This window comes from Siphateles boraxobius, unplaced genomic scaffold (genome assembly GCF_051911475.1).
Source record: "Siphateles boraxobius isolate OS27281-9 unplaced genomic scaffold, OSU_SipBor_1 8, whole genome shotgun sequence".
Classification (NCBI taxonomy): domain Eukaryota; kingdom Metazoa; phylum Chordata; class Actinopteri; order Cypriniformes; family Leuciscidae; genus Siphateles; species Siphateles boraxobius.
This window is the reverse complement of record NW_027509208.1, coordinates 17796679-17816850: the sequence shown is the minus strand read 5'-3', so window position 1 is coordinate 17816850 and position 20172 is coordinate 17796679. Positions and strand designations below refer to the sequence as shown.

The 20172-nt window shown below is 37.4% G+C and overlaps 3 protein-coding genes across 13 annotated transcripts in view; 1 reads left to right on the top strand and 2 right to left on the bottom strand.

Annotated features, from left to right (window-relative positions):
* Positions 1–30: 30 nt before the first annotated feature.
* pigc (phosphatidylinositol glycan anchor biosynthesis, class C) lies at positions 31–3151 on the bottom strand. The gene is made up of 2 exons (XM_077220755.1): positions 2924–3151; positions 31–1998 (listed from the first exon to the last, which is right to left on the bottom strand). Exon 2 carries the CDS (start codon positions 1993–1995, stop codon positions 1117–1119), a length of 879 nt encoding a protein of 292 aa, XP_077076870.1. The 5' UTR covers positions 1996–1998; positions 2924–3151; the 3' UTR covers positions 31–1116.
* Positions 3152–5218: 2067 nt separating this feature from the next.
* tmed5 (transmembrane p24 trafficking protein 5) lies at positions 5219–10556 on the bottom strand. The gene is made up of 4 exons (XM_077220756.1): positions 10253–10556; positions 9169–9266; positions 8901–9081; positions 5219–6136 (listed from the first exon to the last, which is right to left on the bottom strand). The coding sequence occupies exons 1-4, from the start codon at positions 10436–10438 to the stop codon at positions 5918–5920; spliced, it is 684 nt and encodes a 227-aa protein (XP_077076871.1). The 5' UTR covers positions 10439–10556; the 3' UTR covers positions 5219–5917.
* Positions 10557–11696: 1140 nt separating this feature from the next.
* The window catches only part of suco (SUN domain containing ossification factor), a 51473-nt gene continuing 42997 nt past the window's right edge, over positions 11697–20172 (top strand). For 8 of the 11 annotated variants that reach the window (XM_077220524.1, XM_077220523.1, XM_077220522.1 and 5 more), the window contains exon 1: positions 11732–12003. In XM_077220524.1, the coding sequence (XP_077076639.1) occupies positions 11951–12003 (53 nt within the window). In that variant the 5' untranslated portion in view covers positions 11732–11950. Of the gene's footprint in view, positions 12004–20172 lie in introns of all 11 variants that reach the window. The other 3 variants (XM_077220528.1, XM_077220521.1, XM_077220525.1) reach the window with 3 other exon arrangements.

Sequence of the window (20172 nt, the reverse complement as noted above, 5' to 3'; positions counted from 1 at the left end):
ATAAGAAGTTCCCATAGATTTTGCACAGAATGCTTTAATTTGGCAACTTTATTGCAATGTCACACTATATATAAGCTCTTATTCTGTCAGTTATAATTGATACTCAAGAAAAGCCAACAAAGGCTTTTTACTGTATATTCTTTCAGTTGAACACTGACATCTTGTGGTCAACAATTGTAAATGGATTTGCTATTACCACCATTCAAATAAGTCAAAGCAGTATATTTCAAAACAGTGTTTTAAAATTATAGCATTTTTAAAACCATTTAAACATTGTATTTTATTAACAATTTGGCAATATATTATAAATACTATTAAAGAAAACCTCCCTTCTCCCATATATACCATTTGACTGAATATCACAAAACATGTCTGGATCAAACACCAAAATTATATATTTTTGCTTATAAAACGTAAGATTTCTAAATCTATTTATTGAACCATTAAGATTTTTGATCTTAAAAATGGGCCTCAACTCCTGGCTAAACAGACATAAAATGCCACAACGCCTTGTAAATCATATAAGTGTGCATAGGAATAAATAGAAGAACACTGCCATAGCTTGCAAATCATGTTTTAATGCAACTTTTCATTCATGCAATCTTCACCAGGCACCAAAACAATGGCAGATGAAAGTCGCATTACCGAAACGTTGCATTAAAATACAATTTGCGAGCTATAGCAGTGTGTGGGAATTATCCATTTGTGTTAGACTTTAAGTAAAACATAAATTCATAACTGATTTTTCTTTTCAAGTCAGCGCTAAATGTGACCTGGATATGTTTTAATGAGATTCACTCATTTAATGAGAACAATGAGATGTAATTTCTCAGTAACGGTTCTTGTTTATCCCTGAGCTGAAAGGGACAGTTCACCCACAAACAAAGATCCTGTCATTATTTACTCACTCTCATGCCAAAAGCCCAAAACCTGTGTAACTTTTCTTCTGTGGAACATAATTTAAGATATTTTGAACATCTTATTTTTATCTTAAGTCATACAGATTTGGATCGACAAGAGGGTGAGTAAACGAGTTCAACGATAAAATATCCCTTTAATCAAAGTGCAAAAGACTCTAAAAGCATTTAAAACAGTCTTAAAATCCTGTAGACAGTTTCAATTCAGGAATCGGGACAAGTCCTCTCTGATCTCTGCCTCGTCCCATGGACCGTGGATATTGTCCTTGTGCCTCTGCAGGAGGACTAATAACAGTGGACAGAGTAACGTTAATGTTATCAGCGCCAGAGAGAGAAGAAGTGCCCCCTCGGGCCACAGGCTCCCCAGACCCGCGACTCCAGCCAGACACACCAGCAGCGCTGCCCACGGGAAGCTCCACTCCGCCTTGTCCCGCATGCGGTGCAGCAGGCAGGGCCAGAGAGCGAACACCAGGAGGGCACAGCTCAGCATGGTGAAGGTATGCAGGGCACCAGGCAGCCGGGACGCCAGGCACACCGACCCGAAAAGAGCCGCGTTGAGGGAAAGACTGCCCGGCGGACTGGGCTGAGCGTACGGGAAACACACCAAGTGAGCCAGGAGCATCACGGCTGACATGGCGTACACCGTATCTGTACTAACCGACTCGGTCAGAGTCTTTAAAACGGGGGAGAACCCAAAGGTAAATGCCAGGAAGATGGTGGCGCTATGCAGGTCGGCCAGTCGCGTGCGCTCCCGAACACAAGCGCCTCCCAGGATCTCGTAGAGGCCGTAGCCCAGCAGAGCACAGCCCAGACAGACCCACAACACCAGGGATGGTTTCAGGTCTCCCTGCTCCATGTAAGACCATAATGTGAGGAAGATGGCCACGCAGGACACCTGCTGTGCGATGAGCCCCGTCTCACGCACTACTGCCCAGTAACGGTACTGACGGACTCGGATGTTGCGCCGCAGCTCCTCCAGAAAACGCCGGTCCACGTAATTATCTGGGAAAGGCTGGCGTTCATACAGCACTTTACGCCACGGGACTGCAGGAGCTCCAGGACCACTGTCTGCCCCCATCACCTGTCAAAACGGACCATACACAACCCCTCGTCACTACATAATGTACATCTAGCGGGGTAAAGAGAGCGAGGAACTATATTTATTGGACTTAAAGCTGTTGTCTGATCAATATGAAAATATATACTTAAAATATATACTACATGATACATGACTATACATGTTTTTTCAAATAAAAAACAGGCCTTATCATTGTTAAACACATTGTTTCAATATAGTACATTTAAGGCTTTGCAATATATTAAAGGCTTTAAAATAATACTAAAATATGTAAAAGCAATTTATAACAATAAAGATAAAAAACAAATCAAACTTGAGAAGGGTTACATATTGCAAGTAATTCAGAGTTTTTAGGAATTCCTTTTTCAGCTGCTTTAATGAGTGAAATAAACTTTTCAAATAATTTTTAAATGCCACAAATAACTTTAAGAAATAATTTTTTTTGTAAATAAAACGTACGTATTTATAAAGCAAAAAAGGAATTGGGTAATACAGTATTAGCCTATTGCCTACTGCTCTAGATTTTTTTATTTTACCTAAATAAATACCAAAATATATAAAAGCAAATTAACGTTATAACAAAACTAAACATTTAGCGTTTTTAGGCATTCCTTTTTATCAGCTCCTTTAAGGATTTAAATAAAATGTTCAAATCATTTTTAAATGCCACAAAACCTGGAACAACGCTAACAAATCTCCAACTGCGTAAATAAAACCGACTTACAATCAAAATATTATTAACGTTACACAAAGATCAGCCTCTTTGTGAGACCACAGCAGTCTATGCGTGAGACTGACAGCTTCCTACATCAATCTGAATCTTATCAACAACAGATTCGACTTACAGCCATCATACAACAGCTAACACTAGTATGTCATTCATAGCGAACATATACTTGATCAAATGAAAATAATTATAATATCTTACAGAATCAGTAAGTTTTTCTCTCTTGACCCACTGCTGTCATGCCATCGCACACCCGGAAGTGACGAACCACAAAAACAAAAGACCGCAGGTAGTGTTCGCTTATGGTGTTCGCTGAAGAGCGCCACCTGCTGGCCTCGTTTACTCACACCCTCCAACTATCTTCTCAAAGCGTGGGATTTTAAAGTCCCCGTGAACCGGAAGTTGCAAACGACTTTTCTCCAGTGTTGTGACGTATTTCCGAGAGAAACGGAATACTAAATGAGGCAAAATAGTGTGCGTGGCTTTTTTTCCAACTAGCACCTGATTGGATCTAGAAAAGTAAGTGTTTCATTCAAACACACAGGCAGCCTGTGTACTGTCAGTTGGAGGGGCGTGGTTACGGATGTTAAGCAGACACCCAAACCGTCAAACCTACGTCATCAGGGAATGTCCTCCAATGCAGAGGGGAGGGGAAATTTCAGATTTTGATTAAAGATTACGAAGCCAAACAATTTTTTTGTGTGGATTGACTTGCATGGATGAATTGTTCACCACAAAACGATCAATTTAGGCAAACAAAGTAAGTATGGTCAATTTTGAATTCATGGGGACTTTAACGTAAGAGTTAGTGAAAGGATGTTTTATTCGTCCTCTCATTTGTAATTGTGTGGAATGGCCAGTCGTTAAATCACACAGAACAAATGGACTTTTAGAGCATTTATTTATCACGGGGGGATCATTGTATTTGGGGGTCCTTATCATCAAAAAGTTTGAAAACCCTTAAATCAGGCGGTTGCTGGGAAAGATAATTCATATTTCTCATGTTTTGTTTGAATGTTAACAATATGTAAAATAAATGTTATACTGTGAATAAATCGTCTTGATAATATAATAGAGCTTTTAAATAGGCCTTAATACGTGTTCAAAATATTTTATACTACACTGTCATTTATAGCACACTCACTCTAGGCTATTTCGGTGAGTTTAAATGGGTTATTAATATAACACAATTAATTAACATAATTAAATTATAATAAAAAAACGTACCTGAACGTTTGTTTAAGTTACAGGTGCATTTAATCGAAAACCATGCCTTTGAAATCACAATATAACCTTACAGTAACATCAAGCTATGACAATCACATTTTTTTCAGATTATGTTATTTAAAAAAATAAATATACAAATTCCTTTAGGATCTACAAATATAGCTGAAAATTGACAGCTTTGCAGCTCTGAAAGCAGCCAGCAGGTGGCGAAATAAGATTAGAAATTCATTACAGAAAGTCGAAACGGTTTTCTGCGAAACCGTGCTCCAAAAGAAGCATGTTTCTAATACTCAAACATAAATTCACATAATTAATTAGGCCATTTTATTCAACCAGGAAGTATAAATGTTGAACAGGTCAGTAGTAGATCAACTAAAATGCAGTGCAACTATGATATACCCAGAAATAAAGCACAGAAGAGAGTTTAATTCAAGCTAAAGAAGAGCAGAAAACTGCATTTATTATTACCGTGAGAGCAAATCCCCACAGGATCAGTGACTCTCAGCGGAAGATCGCTGAGAACACAAAAATAGCTCAAGCATCACTAGACAAGTGTTCCTGCACCGAGACAACACAATAACCATTAAAATGCTGTTTTAAATCAAGCACATTCACCAAGGAAGACAATCTTTATACCATTTTCGAGAAAAAAAGAATGTAATTTCGTGTAACCACGAACGTATTTTCCCTTACAAATCGAATACATGTGATTGCACACATTTTAATCATTTCCATAAAAGTTCAAAAGTGTTTTTTAAGGTTAAAATAATTTTATTTTACTCTAGTTCTTTTAATTCCTTTTATAACCGTTTTAATTTCCTTTGCTTTTATTTTGTTTATTTTCTATGCAAAGCTCTTTGAATAACTGTTTTATCCTTGATTTTATTTTGTGATTATTTTTATTCCTTTCTATGTAAAGCACTTTGAATTGCCATAGTGTATGAAATGTGCTATATAAATAAACTTGCCTAGTATTTTTTTTTTTTCCGACTATGGAATTCAATGGCTACGGTCAACTGTCTGGTTTCGGACATTCTTCAAAATATCTTCTTTTGTGTTGAACAACTTGAGAACTTTGTAACAACTTGAGGGTGAGCAAATGATGACAATTACATTTTTGGGGTGAACTATCCCTTTAAGGTTTTCTTTAAGAGAATTTCATTCTTTTAATGTGGCCTTTTTCGTCATTATGACATCAGGACAGTTTTTTCCACTTTGACAGAAAATAAATTAAATAAAAAGTATAAAAGAAGAGGTGTATTCAAGCTGTTGAATGAATTGCCTTTTTAATGTATATTGCAATAAATTAATGGACCTGAACAAAAAACTTAGCGCCATGAAAATGTGTTAAGAAGGTCACCGCATCTGTGTATTAGGTGTGTCTAAATCCACATGATTATCAGTAACAGATGGGCAAAACAAAAATTGGCATTGGTAACATGAAAAAGCATTTAAAACAGTCAGGCATTAATATGACTCATGAACGCTTTACAATGTTTTAATTTCAAAATACTTGCTAGTTTTTTACAAAAATATGAAACCTGCTGCATATCAGTGTATCCTTATCAGTGCCTGGAAGATTTCAGTAACTACCCGCGATACAGTGAACTATAAAACATGGTGCCATACAAAAACACAAAACTATTAGTTCACGGATAGTCTAAGAACACATTTTTAAAACTTAAAACATCATGAAGTCATGTTCCTGGTTAGATCCGACACATAGCAGCAGTTTAGAGATCAACTCCAATCTCTCATTTTATCGGCTGTGTCAAGCAGAAAATGATTGTCTTCATCGCAACAAGGAAAGCGGGATAAAAGAGTGGAGGAGGAGACACTCCAGCTATCATCAGTCCAAGGACACTTTGATGGGACGAAACGGAGGATGGAGATTAATATTAAGGGACAGAGAGAGAGAGAGAGAGATAGATCTGTGTGTTTTCCAGTCAGTAGCAGCAGTAGAGGAGGCTATGTGTTTATTTTCCTCTTGTCATTGAAGAGGTTGCGCAGCAAGTAGACCTGTATGCCAGATACGATCACCATGAGGAAAAGGCTGGTGCACGACCACATGTTGACTCGATCGTAGTTGCTCTCTTGCAGGTTTCGGTCACGGGCTTCAAATGCTCTCAGCAATGTCTGGATCTGAAGACTCTTTCCCAGTCGAGATTTCACGCTGTTGATGGTGTCCTGCAAACAAAGACACACTCAAAATGTAAATCTTACATACCGACCTCAAACTTTTGAAGGTTAGTGTATATTAAGACCTCCTTTCTGAAAGCTTACTCTGCTCTGATTGGTCAGATGGCCCAGTCTGTTGTGATTGGTCTACTGCTTACAGCACATGTCAGAAACAAAATGCCCTATTACCATATCTAAATTTCAGAGCTTGATACACAGTGATAGAAACAGTAATGATGGCGTCAGTTTTATTCCAGCATGATTCCTCATCCTTTTGAAGAGCATCAAAGTGGATTCGCAGCTCTGAAAAAAGTGTCTTCTCAACATGTGGACAACATGAGCCAAATTCTTCCAGGCCCCAGCTACGACTACAGTGTCTGAGGGTCAAAGTAGACGTTGTTCGTCTGCTAGCCAATGAAGACCACAGGCTGGTATTGTGCAAATTTGTTACAAACCTACATAGGTTTGAGAAGTAAGACTGGAATTACTGACAACTTGTTTCAGGCAGTTCAGAATCAGTTCTTTCTGAACATTTATGATTATTATAAATTATTACAAATATTCAAAACAGGTGCTTCATATTTTGGGAACATTTTTTAGGATTCTTTGATAAATAGAAAGTTAAGAGAACAGCATTTATTTAAGATAGACATCTTTTGTAACCTAATAGGTTCAGTGTGTCTGTGTATTTTGGAGGACGAAGAATAGAAAAGTGTTTTTCATCAGTATTCTCAACAATTAAACCTAAAATAACTTTATTACGTCTTCAGGGTTCAAAGAAAAATAACCAAAAGCCCAGGCATAAAGAGTCCCACACAAAGGTCAAAGGAGAACTAGAGTCGATAAAATCTCTACTATGGAACAATGGCAGGTAAACAAAGTAAACTCAAACACTTTGACCCAATAGGAACCAACAATTTCCTGCACAGATGTGATTTTAATTTGAAAACTTCCTGTTGCTTCCTGAAATGGCTTGTTAACATAGAATCAGTTTATATACACTACTTTCAAGACAAACAACAAAGTACTTGTTAACATTAGCTAGTGGCCTCTGGTGCTTTTCATCCGTCCTCAGCATTAAACGCTAGAATGAGACGGTCTAGTGAGTGTGCATGGCTACCTCACACATCTTCCCTCCCGGCACGAAGATACTATTAAAACTTATTTGGAAAAATACTCTGTATTTAAAATCTTAATATTAGCTGGCTTTCTGTTAATACAATGCAGTGAATGACAGCCGTCTGTGGTCTCCCAGTAACTTCTATTAATGGCAGTTTAGTGTTAGTTATTCATTTACACCAAAACAAGATAACATGTATGCATTAATCTCCGAAAACATTCTTTTTGCCTTACATTTCATAACGAATTCGTTGCCGACTCGTTTTCCGTCAGCTCTTTTTCGTGAATTGGAATGGGTGCAAAGGATTGTGGGTAATTGGAGGACATGAAGGATACACTTGATGCATCCTGCAAAATGTAGGCTGCCTTTTAAAGAATCCTTCAAATTGATGAGATGGCCTTGGGTGGCGTTTGATGACGTGGCAGTCGAGGTATGCAGCCTTACTAGGACACAGCCTTCCGTTTGAGAAGCACACAATCATGTCATTCACAAGCACCCAGGGTCACATTGACACCACCTGTGGCTGCACTGCATGCTGGTAGTTGGCATGCCTTGTCTGGTTATCTACATTGCTTCCGTTCAAACAAATGTCACCTTTAACAGTCAGAGTGACTGCTGGCACATGGTCGGGGAAACCGGAGTATTCCAGCTCAAATGCTGATGGTGAATAGGAAATAAATTATCCCACTGACTTGGAAAAAAATTGGATTTAACTACAATTGTAAGTGCTAAGTGCATTCCAAGAATGTCTGTGACACATTCATTAACTGAATAGTATTCAATTCTTGCTAATCCACATTCCATGCCAACAGTTTGGGGCTACCACACCTTTTGACCAATGAATTCACTGTATATTTCCTGTTGATCCAAACTACTTGATTGTTAAAAACATTTAATAAGGACTGCCCTGACAAAGACCAAATATTTCTAGCTAAATATTTTAGCGTTGAGCATAACTACAAAAATTATTTTACCTCTATAAATTGTTTTAAAGATTTTAATAAATTCTTTTCCAGAGAGGTAAACATTTATTGATGCGTCTGGTATTTTCCATGAACATGGGAACCCTGACAGTTTTACAAATATTACAAGCTAAATAATATACTGTTCAAAAGATTAGGGTCAGTAAGATGTTTTTGAAAGAAGTCTCTTTTATTCTCAGCAAGGCTGCATTTATTTGATAAGAAATACAGAGAAACAGTAATATTGTGAAATATTATTTTAATTTTAAAATATTTCTTTCTATTTGAAAATATTTTAAAATGTAATTTATTCCTGTGATCAAAGCTGAATTTTTATCATCATTACTCCAGTCTTCAGTGTCACATGATCCTTCAGAAATCATTCTAATATGATCATTTGATGCTCAAGAAACATTTATTATTATTATTATCATCAAATTAACTGTGCTGCCACATATTTTTATGTGGTAAATCTTTAGTTTTTCTAAAAGAACAGTGTTTATTATAAATGGCTTTTGATCAATTTCATGCATTCTTGCTGAATAAAAATATGAATTTAAATAATAAATTTGTGTGTGTGTATATATATATATATACTTTTTTTTTTTTAAAGTACTAACCCCAAACTTTTGACCAACACCGAGACCCTCTCATTTAAAAAGTTTATGTTTGTTTGGCACGTGATTCTTACCATGATATCCTCGAGCTTCATGTCCAGAAGATCTGCTCCCTGAACGTATGCTTTCCAGTCCTCCGATTCCTCGCTGTCACCCATATTGTCCAAAATCAACTCAAAGAAGATGACTTTCTCAGAAACAGCACTGAATGTGTTGTCAAAGCAGAACATGTAGTCTCCCTCATCTGTTTCCACTCTGACACACAAAAAATAAAAAAGAACAGTTAATCGGGCAGTAGAACGTATGACTAATGACTAAACTGTGATTGGAGGTAAAACTTACGTATGAACCCCATCAGATTTTCTGTAGTCGGAGGCTACGACGTGACCGCTGGGCGAGTGTAAGTGGAAGTCCACATCTAGACTGGCTCCATCCAGAACCTACACAAAGACGCATAGATTTCCATTAATGATGAGTCAACAGAAGGATCTGGTGATTCTGCCCTCACAACATGAAGGTTTGAGCTTACCATGGGCAAGTTACTGAATCAAGTCTACCGACAGTCACAGTCCTTTTAGTACTTTTCCTTCTCCAAAAATGACCTTTAGCTCTATTGTGTCACTTCTACAATTTCTGTATTGTGTCACAACTTCAAGTCCAATTTTCATAATGCAGCATACTTTATTGCATTAGATCATGTTTGAACGAGAATGTTTTGAAACCAGCTATATATATATATATATATATATATATATATATATATATATATATATGCTAACTATTTAGGTCAAACAAAACAATTAATTTAGGTTGGTTAATTTGATTTAAATTAGGTAAAATATTAGCTAGGAAACATTTAATATTTGCATTATTATTATTAGAATAAATATTACATACTTAAGTATCTTAAGTATCCATTAATATTATCCTAAAATGGTTTAGAATAATAAAATAAAACCACATGTTATTTCGCAGTACAAAAAAAGTATATTCACTCACTATTACTTCAACTGTTTAAATTAATTAAAACCTTTAGTTATTTTCTTTTAATTTCATTGTCTCAGAATGTTGCCTCCAAACGTTAAAGGTTACGATGCTTTAAATTCAAAATATTAAGAAAACATTAAGAAATGTAATCCACTTTCTAAATCTTTTGACTTTGAAGTTACCTTGATATTTTTGTGAGACTTTAAGCTGTTCTGTTTTGTTGATGAATACAACAATTACACATATAAAAAAATGAAGCTAGAAAATGTCTCTTTATTATCCTTGAGACCCTTATTTGTCATTGACGCACTATATCTCATATAGACTCTATTTTACACTACTTTATTGATACCATAACAAGAATGTGGGCACAATGTCTTGCAATATGATCAATGTCAACTTTACCCAAGCTGAATCAGAATGAGATATTCAGAGGTACCTGGTACTCGATCTCCAGCGAAGCGTCTTTCTTCATACCCTGAAAGAAGCACTCTTTGCGTCCGGCGGGTAGAGTGAAGGTAAAATCACTGTCCAGAGACTGAGAGAAAGCGCTTATCACAGACACACACAACGATAAACACGCCACACACACTCTCAACAAATCTATACTCCACCGCATCTTCATACACTTGTAATAGTTTAACAACAACCGATGAAAGTTGTTCTTATATTAACTTCAGCAGCTGCTCGTGAGTTGGGACAGCTCACCAAACGAGTTGGGAATTCTGTAACTTGAGGACCCCGCCTCATAAAAGTAGAAATGTTTATTTATTTATTTATTAAAAAGTCTAAATCTGCCAACACAAGTACCTTTTTCATGAGAAATTTTAAGAAACAATAAAATTAAGGAAACCGTGTTTTATGAGAATGTATTAAAAATGTATATACACGTACAACGTCCACTGGCATATTACGCGACGCCATGGAACGTGGCATTATGGGAAATGTAGTATTTATTTTGTAGAATTTAGTTCTGCTCTCCACTGTACCTTCTAGCAATGATGGGAAATTGGTTAAACGGCATTGTAAGCTTTTATGAAAGTTGAATAAAATAAAATAAAAAACGATGGGAAGTTGGACAGAATCAAGTCTACAGACAGTCACCCGTTCTTTCGAACAGTTCATTTCAAAGAGGCGGGTTTTGTCTTCTTTTTTATTCAGAGTTTAATCATTTTCCATGTATGATGATAATAACACAATCATTTAATAACAATGCAAGTAAAAAAACTACACAAAGACTTAAATTCAAATTAGGTTATATAAAAAAATCATACAAATATTTTGCGGTTTTGATCCGACTGTTGTCTGTTGATGTTTCACAGACGTTGTAGTTTTTAATTATTATTTTATACAAAAATGAAGTGATTGATAGGCAGCATGCCCAACATGTGAAATTGAAAAAAAGAAAAAGAAAAAAGAAATTCTTTAATGATTTCGCATGAAACATAAAAGTTTTTGTTTACATAATATATATGTGTGTGCATATATGTTATTATATTTATATATAATATGTAAGTTATATTAAACTTTCTATGGGTGGCACACAGGCTATTAAAATAAAGTTATTAAAACAAAAGTCAATGATTTGATATAAATCACACTTTATATTAAAGTGTTTATAAAGTTGAAGAATTGATCCGCCCACACTCATTAGAGATCATTCTCATGTAAACCCCAAAATAAATTAACATTTAAGCAGTTAAATATAACATAGTAGCTCAATTATTCTCCCAAAGGTGTGATCTGGCACTGTTTCACATCTCGTATCTTATCTTGAGGTGACGCGTCTGATGACAAAACTTCCAACTCAGCTAGACCTCGAGGAGTGGGCGGGGTCAACGCAATGCTCGATGCCTATTGGCTGAGGACGGGGCAGCAAGAGCAGTGAGCGCTGGGCACTGGAGCAACAGCAGCTTTTACGCACATTACGCAGACGGAGCCAGTAGGGCAGACAGCGCGTCTCAACGGGGGGTTCAACATAGAAACTAACCAAAGTGTTTGTTCTGCACCGCGAACACACCCCCTTACCTTTATACAGTTGCAAACAATTAGCATTATTAGCTAGTCTTGGCCCCTGTCGTCAGTATTAGAGGAGAGTAGATAAAAAAGCGAGGATGTTGGTCCCCGCGGGAAGATAATGAAGAAGCTGCGCGTGTTGTTGCTGTGCGCCGTTTTAGTTCTCCTGTGCTGGTGAGTCAAAATATTATCTTTATTGAAGTAGTATTATAATGTCTCTACCTGTAAAGCTGAGCAATAAGAACACCAATACTTTGACAAAGATATAATTTACGTTACCACTCTGTCTCTCATGATAGCTTCATGCTAGATGCTAACGTTAGTTGAGTAACGTAGCTTCAGATGTGGGATGTATTTATAAGCTTTTTGTCATACGAATTTAAATATTATGAGTCAAATAAAGTATTCTCACTCATATTTTTATGGAGTTGCTTGCACCTCATCCAGAAATGTGCTGTCAGGCTGTTGAAAGTAGCACTGGACCACCAGCTGTCCAGTATGTAAATTGTGTATATATGTGTGGTACACAGTGTACAGAAAACACTCAACGCCCACCGTGCATTTCTAGGCTTCCCACTTATGTATGTGAGCACTTAATAATTTAAGTTAAGTTTTATGTATTTTCTTCGGTTTTAAGGCTTTGTTGAACAGCTTACCAGTGACTTCAGCTTATATTAAGTGTTGAATTTTTCAGCCAGCACTTTTTTAAATACCCATTGTCATGAATTTCGGTCAGTTTTTGTATGTCAATCTCAGTATGCAGAAACTTCATAGTAGCTGTTTTCCACTTAGAGTGCATTTATTTTAAAGTAACCGGTGCTGTCCAATTGGCTGGACTGCTAGAGCCTTAATTTGCTCTGACCACAGAAGCAAACTTTTACCTTAGCTTATGGTATTTTGAGAATGTAACTTGTGTGTTGTATGTCTATGATAAACGTAGCTTTTCCTGCGCCCACTATCTCTGCCAGGCTGATGTGGCATCATCCACGGTGGACAGGTGGTGGATTAGGGTTGGTCATATGTTGACTAAGCACACAGGGTGCTGACGCAGGTCACAGTACATACCTGGTGTGAGACACAAGAAACAATTGCACCCTAGTGCCTGCCAGCCACCCTATCAGATTGATGATTTTAATAACGGGCTGATATGCGAACTCGCTATTTTCATAACAGCTGATTACATAGCTTGTCTTACTCTCTTTTTGCTCAACAGTTGATGTCTTAGAATTGTGAACTGGAAAGATGTTCGCTTGTGTTTCCAATTATGTAACCTTTTAAATATAGGTAGATTTTTAAAATTGCGAGGTTGGTTGGATGTTTGCCCGTTTCATACCTAATGCCAGTATGAAAAAAAATACACAGTGAGTTGCATAAGAATTGCACCACATATGCACATACTCACAGCTTGAATACGTTGTGTTATTGTTAATTGTCACACTTTGCTTTGGTTACTTTATTATGGTTTATTGATGTTTGCATGGTTTTCAGAAGTGAACAACCTGGTCTGAGCGTAAAATCAATGTAAAACAACACGTAGGCTACACCCATTTATTTTATGGGTTGTGAAAAGTGGCCATTACATACAAGAAACATAAGGGCTTTGCAAGGTCATCCGAAAAAGCTAGTTGCTTCAGATTGTGAATACAAACAATAGCGTAGTTTCATTTGGAATAACATGCACAGATGGAGCATGCACAATAGCGGCCTTTAGGAAAGTAAGAGTTTTTGGGAAGTTCAAATAATTTTAAAACACATTTCTGATTCAAAGTTATAGATCTGAAAGGCCATCCAGAAACAAAGCACAGAAACATGGAAGGTGAATTCAGGGCAGGAGGACCAAAAAAATCAACATCCATGATTTGGGAATATTTTATGGGAGAGATGAATCTCTCTCTATCTTAGAGCCAGGTAATTTGCATGACCTGTCAAACTATCGTTGCAGCAAAACAGAACATCTTTTATCTTGAATGTTGCATACAACACTGTGTCATGCGCAAGATGCTGCAAAAGACGAGCGTAACGATTAAAGACATCCTCCTGTAGCTTGCAACTTTGGCTGGAAACATAGCTAATGAGTTAATTGATCCAGATACAGTATTATGGCATGTGTAGAGCGGGCCTAATAGTGGAGACCCCATATCTGCTGTTGCACTAATGTTGTCATCTTTCAGCGTTTAGGGCGCAGAATAGACCTCTTGTTTAGTTGCATAATTACAAAAAACTGTCAGAACATTCTGTTTCTATTTTTTAACCAAATAGTTAAATACTACTCATGTAGTATAATCATGTAAGAAATGGTTCTGTTCTTTACTGCAAAAACTTCACCACAAGGAAAGCTTGCAACTCTTTCCGGTACAAGATAGTTGGTTTAAATGAATTTCCAGTTCAATCAGATTTGTAAACTGCATATCATGTGATCTCTCATTTGAATGATCATATTTGCGATTGTGGGTGGTTGAGCACAATGGTGTCAGTTTCCCACTTTTGCTCAGGGAATATCTGATCGCAAATGCCTGGGTTTTCAGTGGCTGATGACTTTCAGTGTTTGAGTTTTTTGCCCCCCCTCCCCCATAGTTTAGCCAATAGAGTATTGTATAGAATGTGTTTTTACTGTAGATCCACACTTCATAATGGGCATCCACTTTTTCCTCAAACCATTTCTCCGTAGTGATCCTGTTTCTACAAAGCTAAAGCACACACAATACTTATGTTTGAAAATGTAAAAAAGTTGCACAGAACCAACTCTGCTAATAAACACACGGTTTTAATGGTTGATCCTGACCTACAGTTTGATTTCAGAAAGAAGACTAATGGGAGCATTCCTTAAATGCGTGTCTCCTGTCCTGCCAATGTTCACTGGAATGACAGCCGATAAACAGTGAGGGTAAAAAAAAAAATCTGAAAGAGAGGGAATAAAGTTAAAATATTGTGAGAAGCCAACAACCTGCAGTCATGGACAGGACATGGCTCTGCTTTGGCAAACATTCAGACCCACAGCCAGAGGCTCTTCTCTACTGCTTACTTTTTCTCTCTTTCTTTTCCTCCTCCTTCCCATTTCCTTCTTTCCTGCTTATAATAGCTGAGAATGTACCATACAACTGTGACGTCTTCCTCCACGGCTCCTGCAACAAAACCAACAGACTCATATGCAGGCCTTCAATTCTTTGTGCGACATAAACTACTGTCACCTTTCTCAGAAATATTATACTAATAACTAATTTTACCTTTACACAACATCTTGAAAATTCAATGCTCAAAAGCTCTCGAAAGTTGCATTGCGATAAAATTAAAGACGTCCATGATTGCTGCGGTGCCTTAAAGGGGATGAATTTCAATACTCAACTTCTCAGAGGGTTTTACTGTGTACAATGATCAGCTGTACTAATTGGCTTGTTCATTTCTAGTCGTGACCCATTCCTTGAGATATTTGACCTGCTAAGCATGTCCCACTCTAAACTGCCCATCACCCACCTTGGATCTTCAGGGTGGGCTCCAGTTGCCTTGGAAACGCCACCCTTTGGTCACTGGGTTCATCTTCTCACTTGGCCTTGAGACCATACAAAGCATACTTGTGCTTTGGGCTGTTTGTCATGGTGCAAATGAAAAAAAGAAATGTAGCATTCATAACATCATTATGTAACTTCCTTTTTTTAGACAACTCTGGTGTGATATGAAACCCAATTTTTTTTAATCACGTGGTAGCTAGTGTGAACCCCCCCCCCCCCCCCCCCCATATAATTGAACAACAGCCCTGAAGCTTACATGTTAAGCATTTTAAGATAAAAAAAAAAATTCTGAATGTGAGCACTGCAGCTCTGTCAAGTAATTTGTCTGGATAAAAACAAACCCTTCTTGGCCCCCATTGTGGGCACTGACACAGCATGGCCATAGGGAAGGGGCCCATGTTCCCTATATGACTGAGTACACAGTGTGCTCTAATGTCAAACCTGCAGAAAAACACAGCTCCTCTATGATGACTGTACAATGGCTTTTTGAGACTGTATTGATTTCGGTCATATGATTAATGAACAGTAAATTTACTATTTAACTGCTGCTTAAAACATGGCAATGTCGTAATATTGGCGTGTCAATTCTTCCTCTATAGGGAACAGTTGTGTTCAGTCTTCACAGCTTGTAAGTGTGGACTGACATTTCATCGAGTGCTGCAGTGATGTCGTATTTTTGTAGGCAAATCCGGAAGTAGCATCACTCCAGTTCCATCGACAAAAGTCTGATAGCTTTTTTTTTCATTGGCTTTTGGTGCCACTGCTCTTAAATGTTAGTCTGGAGCCCTGGCTTGTCGGTATCGGCCAAAATGTTTAATATTGGTGCATCCCTATGATGTACCCAATATTCTAATAAAAAAATAATGATACATCTGCATGAGTACTAAAGTAAACCTGCATAAGGTTATATTTATGTTTGACATCCCTGCTTTGCATGATGGAGGTATGGTAAAGGAAATGCAGTTTTACACAGAGAGATTTGTGTTTGGTGTTAATCTTACACTTCTTATCACAGATGGTGTGATGATATCACTTTCAAAGTGCTATGCATGCCTTCCCAAATAATGTTCATTTTGCAGCTTATATGAGCTATTTGTACCTTCAGACAGTTTCTCATTGTTGCAGCTGGATCTGCATGGCACATATAGCAGCAGGAGGCTGGTAATTATTTAGAGGGATAATACTTTCAGCCTGAGCCCTGAGTAGTAAGCGATGACGTTATATAATTGAGTATTAGATAAGAAGGATTGAATTAGGAAGGCAGCCGGTCTGCCAGCCCCTGTGCTTTGTTTGCTGGTCTGTCGTGTTATCGTGCCTGCTAGCAGTAGCTTCATTGATTAATGCTAACATTGTATAATCATAGAGTGGCCTAACTTGGATGTGAACTCACTGATCCATGCATATCAAATATTTTCTTTTATTGTGTATGGATGGATAATTTAAAGAAAAATGATTTGTTTCTCATCCAACCGGTTCCTATTATGTACCCTGAAGACATAGTCCGTTCACACAAGAACAACAGCACTGCATGTTGTAACAGTTAACGTTTCTTAGTAATGAGTTTTCAGTTTATGTAATTCTACTGATTTAAATAAGTGAAGACAAAAATCCCTTTTAAAGATGTGATGAAACGGAATGGCGATAGATCTTTTCTTATATATTGACGTCCATCCGAGTGCACGGGATTATCGGAATAGGAAAATAGTACAGGCCTTAACCTTGTTCAAATGTTAATGATTTTGAAGTATTCTGAATGGCGTCTGCAAAAAACACACCCAAATCATCTCCATATAAGTGCTTTCCACACAACTTTTCCATTACAGTGTTTCGTCAGTCTCAGAAAACGTACATGATGATCTGATCTCAGAGCAATGGCAAGTGTGCCATCCCTAAAACCGTTGCAAACACAATAAACAGCTTTATATAGACCCAGATTACAGATCTCTCAAAAGCCAGCTGTACAAAAATGTATCTGTGTTGTTTAAAGAAAATTGTAATACAGCTTTCCTTACTCTTTCACTGTGTTGATGAAATACATTTATAATACTCTCTGTATAAAAGAGCACCCAGATTTTTTGGTGGTTTTAGTTGTTCTCACATTTTTCCGTATTATTTCCGATTTAGTATAATTTTTAGTAAGAATGATGTTCGTGAATGATTATTTGTGAAAATGTTATTATGAAGACTTCACGCTCAAATTTATGAGATTGCAAAATGCTATGCTTCTGTTATGTGGTTACTAGTCAAGTAATTTATATAGAGCTTTATTCAATACAGGTTTTCAAAGCAGCTTCATGTTAATAAACAGGAAGATAACAGTGTTAAAATTCTTCTATTATGAAAATAATTAGGGCTGCAACTAACGATTATTTTGATAATCGATTAATCGGACGATTATTTTTTCGATTAATCGATTAATCGGATAGAAATTAAATTAGATTTTTTTCATTATAACTAAATAAAACCGTAAATCAGGGTATTTATGTGTAAAAGTGTACTTTAAAAAGTGCAAAAGCCACACATTGAGTTTTACTAATATCAATATTTGCATTGTTTTTAATGATAATTGCTGATGGCAAGTTGACAAACATGATTATTGTTAAAAAAATGATATCCAACATATTATGTTTTAACACAATTTTTGTCAAAACAAATTTACACAGACATGTTGTTCAGATGTGAATATCTGAACTAAAAACAAACTAAAAACATCTAAAATATATAATTCATTTAATTTTTATTTAAAATTAATTATATATAAGGAATATAAGGATAAAGAATATAATATATATTATATATAATATATAAAAGAATAATATAAGGATAAATTGATTAAATAAATATAGAAAGACTGAAAACAATTGTGTGAACGTAGAGCCGCAGTAGATCGCGTTTGAAAAACAATTAAAACTTAGTAGACAAATGCTATAAAAAGAGAACGGAATGGAGGTAACGTTACTCAGCAAGCTAACAGGCTTGAGTAAAGGACAGGAGAAATTGTGCATTAGTGCACAAGCATTCGCTGAAAACCATGGAGTACAGTGACTAAAAAACAATATTTTACTGCTGCTGTTATTAACTGCCTTTATATTTAGTGCTTCGCTTTGTAAAGACCGTTTTAATTTAACCTATTTCGGCGGTAGCGCTATTTTAATACATCACTTACGTTGCGAGCGAACTGATTGCGCAACCTGATGCTCGAGACAAAATACAGACATCCCAAGATCCCGGAAGTCCCGGGAGTCTCCCGCATATTGATTGCGGCTCCCTGATGCCCGCGAATTAGTTCAAACTCCCGAAATCGCGCAAGCGAGACAGAAGAGACTGCTCCAAACCGTGTAGCGCGCGCGCTCGGCAGAGCGCCTGAGGGAGAGAGACCTTGCGTGTGTGTGCGTACCAGTAAACGCTCCCCGTGACGTAAGCAGACCAACTAATCGATAATGACATTCGTTGACAACGATTTTCATAATCGATTATAATCGATTTTATCGATTAGTTGTTGCAGCCCTAAAAATAATTCAATTTCAGCTGTAAAGCAGCTCTAAAAAGACAATAGTGCTCACTGGTCAAAAGACTCCTGACCAAAGTCTCTGTCAAATTCTAGCTCGGGTCCTTTCTTTAGTGTAAGTCTATAATGTTATATATAACTGTAAAGGCAGGAACACACCAAACCGACGGTCGGCCGTTGGGCAGTTTTTGTGCGTCGGCCGACTAAGTTTTCTCAATGTGTTCCGCACCGTCGGCTGAAATTGGTCCTCGTTGGCTTTGAAACAGCCGATTCGACATGTTGAATCGGCGTCAGTGAGAGAGAGAACTCTGATTGGCTGTTCAGCTTAGTGAACGAGTCAGTGCACGAGAATAATAGCAAAACAGAGAGCAAAGAAGTCAAAACGGTACAGATAGAAGGCTGCTGTTATGTTACGTCATCATATATTAGTGTTCCTTGGCAAATATTTAAATATTAACATGAGTGGAGTGGAATAAAGAAAGTGTTTAACAGGATTGATATTCAAAACGGTAAGCACGCAATGCTTTGTTTATGGTTTGTGTAACGTTATCTGCAGCCTGCAATGTCGGTTTCTCTTTTTGAATGTCGAATATAGATGAATATATCTGTAGAAATAGACAGTGGTCTTATTTACACGCAGGCGCAGAACGCGCATTCTAGCTAACAGTCGGCAGTAGTTCTCTCGGTGTGTTCAAAACAGCTTTTTACCCCGACGCGAGGCGACAACACAGTCGGCTTTCATCAGCGCGAGTTCGTCGGCTTGGTGTGTTCCTGCCTTAAGGTTGTATGGGAGCTCGCAAGTAGAGCCTCATTTACTCAGACACAGACAACCGTCATGCTTTCAGTAGGGTGTGTGTTCATGTGCAAGTTAAAAAGCCATTAGTGCTGTCTCTTACATAAGTCCATTCCATGAGGACTGTAACTGTGGTCATGTCTTTTGGACTCTAGTTGTCATCTAAGCCTAACTGTTTTTAGCATGTGGATGGGTAAGAAATATGTGTTCTGACAGCCTGACTCAGGGGAGGAAGAATGACTCTGAACATACCTCAGGCTGATATGGTGGTTGGTGGGTTTGGGAGGTATGCAAGGCCAAAAATCTTGTACTGTGTCAGAGAGGCTATCTTTTTGCAGATAAAACTAAGATTGTGTTTTTAGGTTTGGATCTTCATCCCCCTTTTATCTCACTTGTGTGGTATTTTCATTGGATGAACGTTTTCTGATTCTTCAAGAATTTCAAGAGAAAAGTGCAGTGTCACAGCATGTAATGTGAATCTGAATAGCTTGCAGCGTTAAGAGGAATTCCCCCGCAAACCAGCTTCCTGTTAGAGC

What these genes read in the sequence shown, in the direction of transcription:
- pigc (XM_077220755.1), bottom strand. Translation starts at nt 1,995, where the DNA reads ATGGGGGCAGACAGTGGTCCTGGAGCTCCTGCAGTCCCGTGGCGTAAA.
- tmed5 (XM_077220756.1), bottom strand. Translation starts at nt 10,438, where the DNA reads ATGAAGATGCGGTGGAGTATAGATTTGTTGAGAGTGTGTGTGGCGTGT. An exon ending in CGCTGGAGATCGAGTACCAG is followed by an intron (nt 9,267 to 10,252) that starts GTACCTCTGAAT and finishes GTCTTTGTGTAG; the next exon opens with GTTCTGGATGGAGCCAGTCT. An exon ending in TGAAGCTCGAGGATATCATG is followed by an intron (nt 6,137 to 8,900) that starts GTAAGAATCACG and finishes CTTTGTTTGCAG; the next exon opens with GACACCATCAACAGCGTGAA.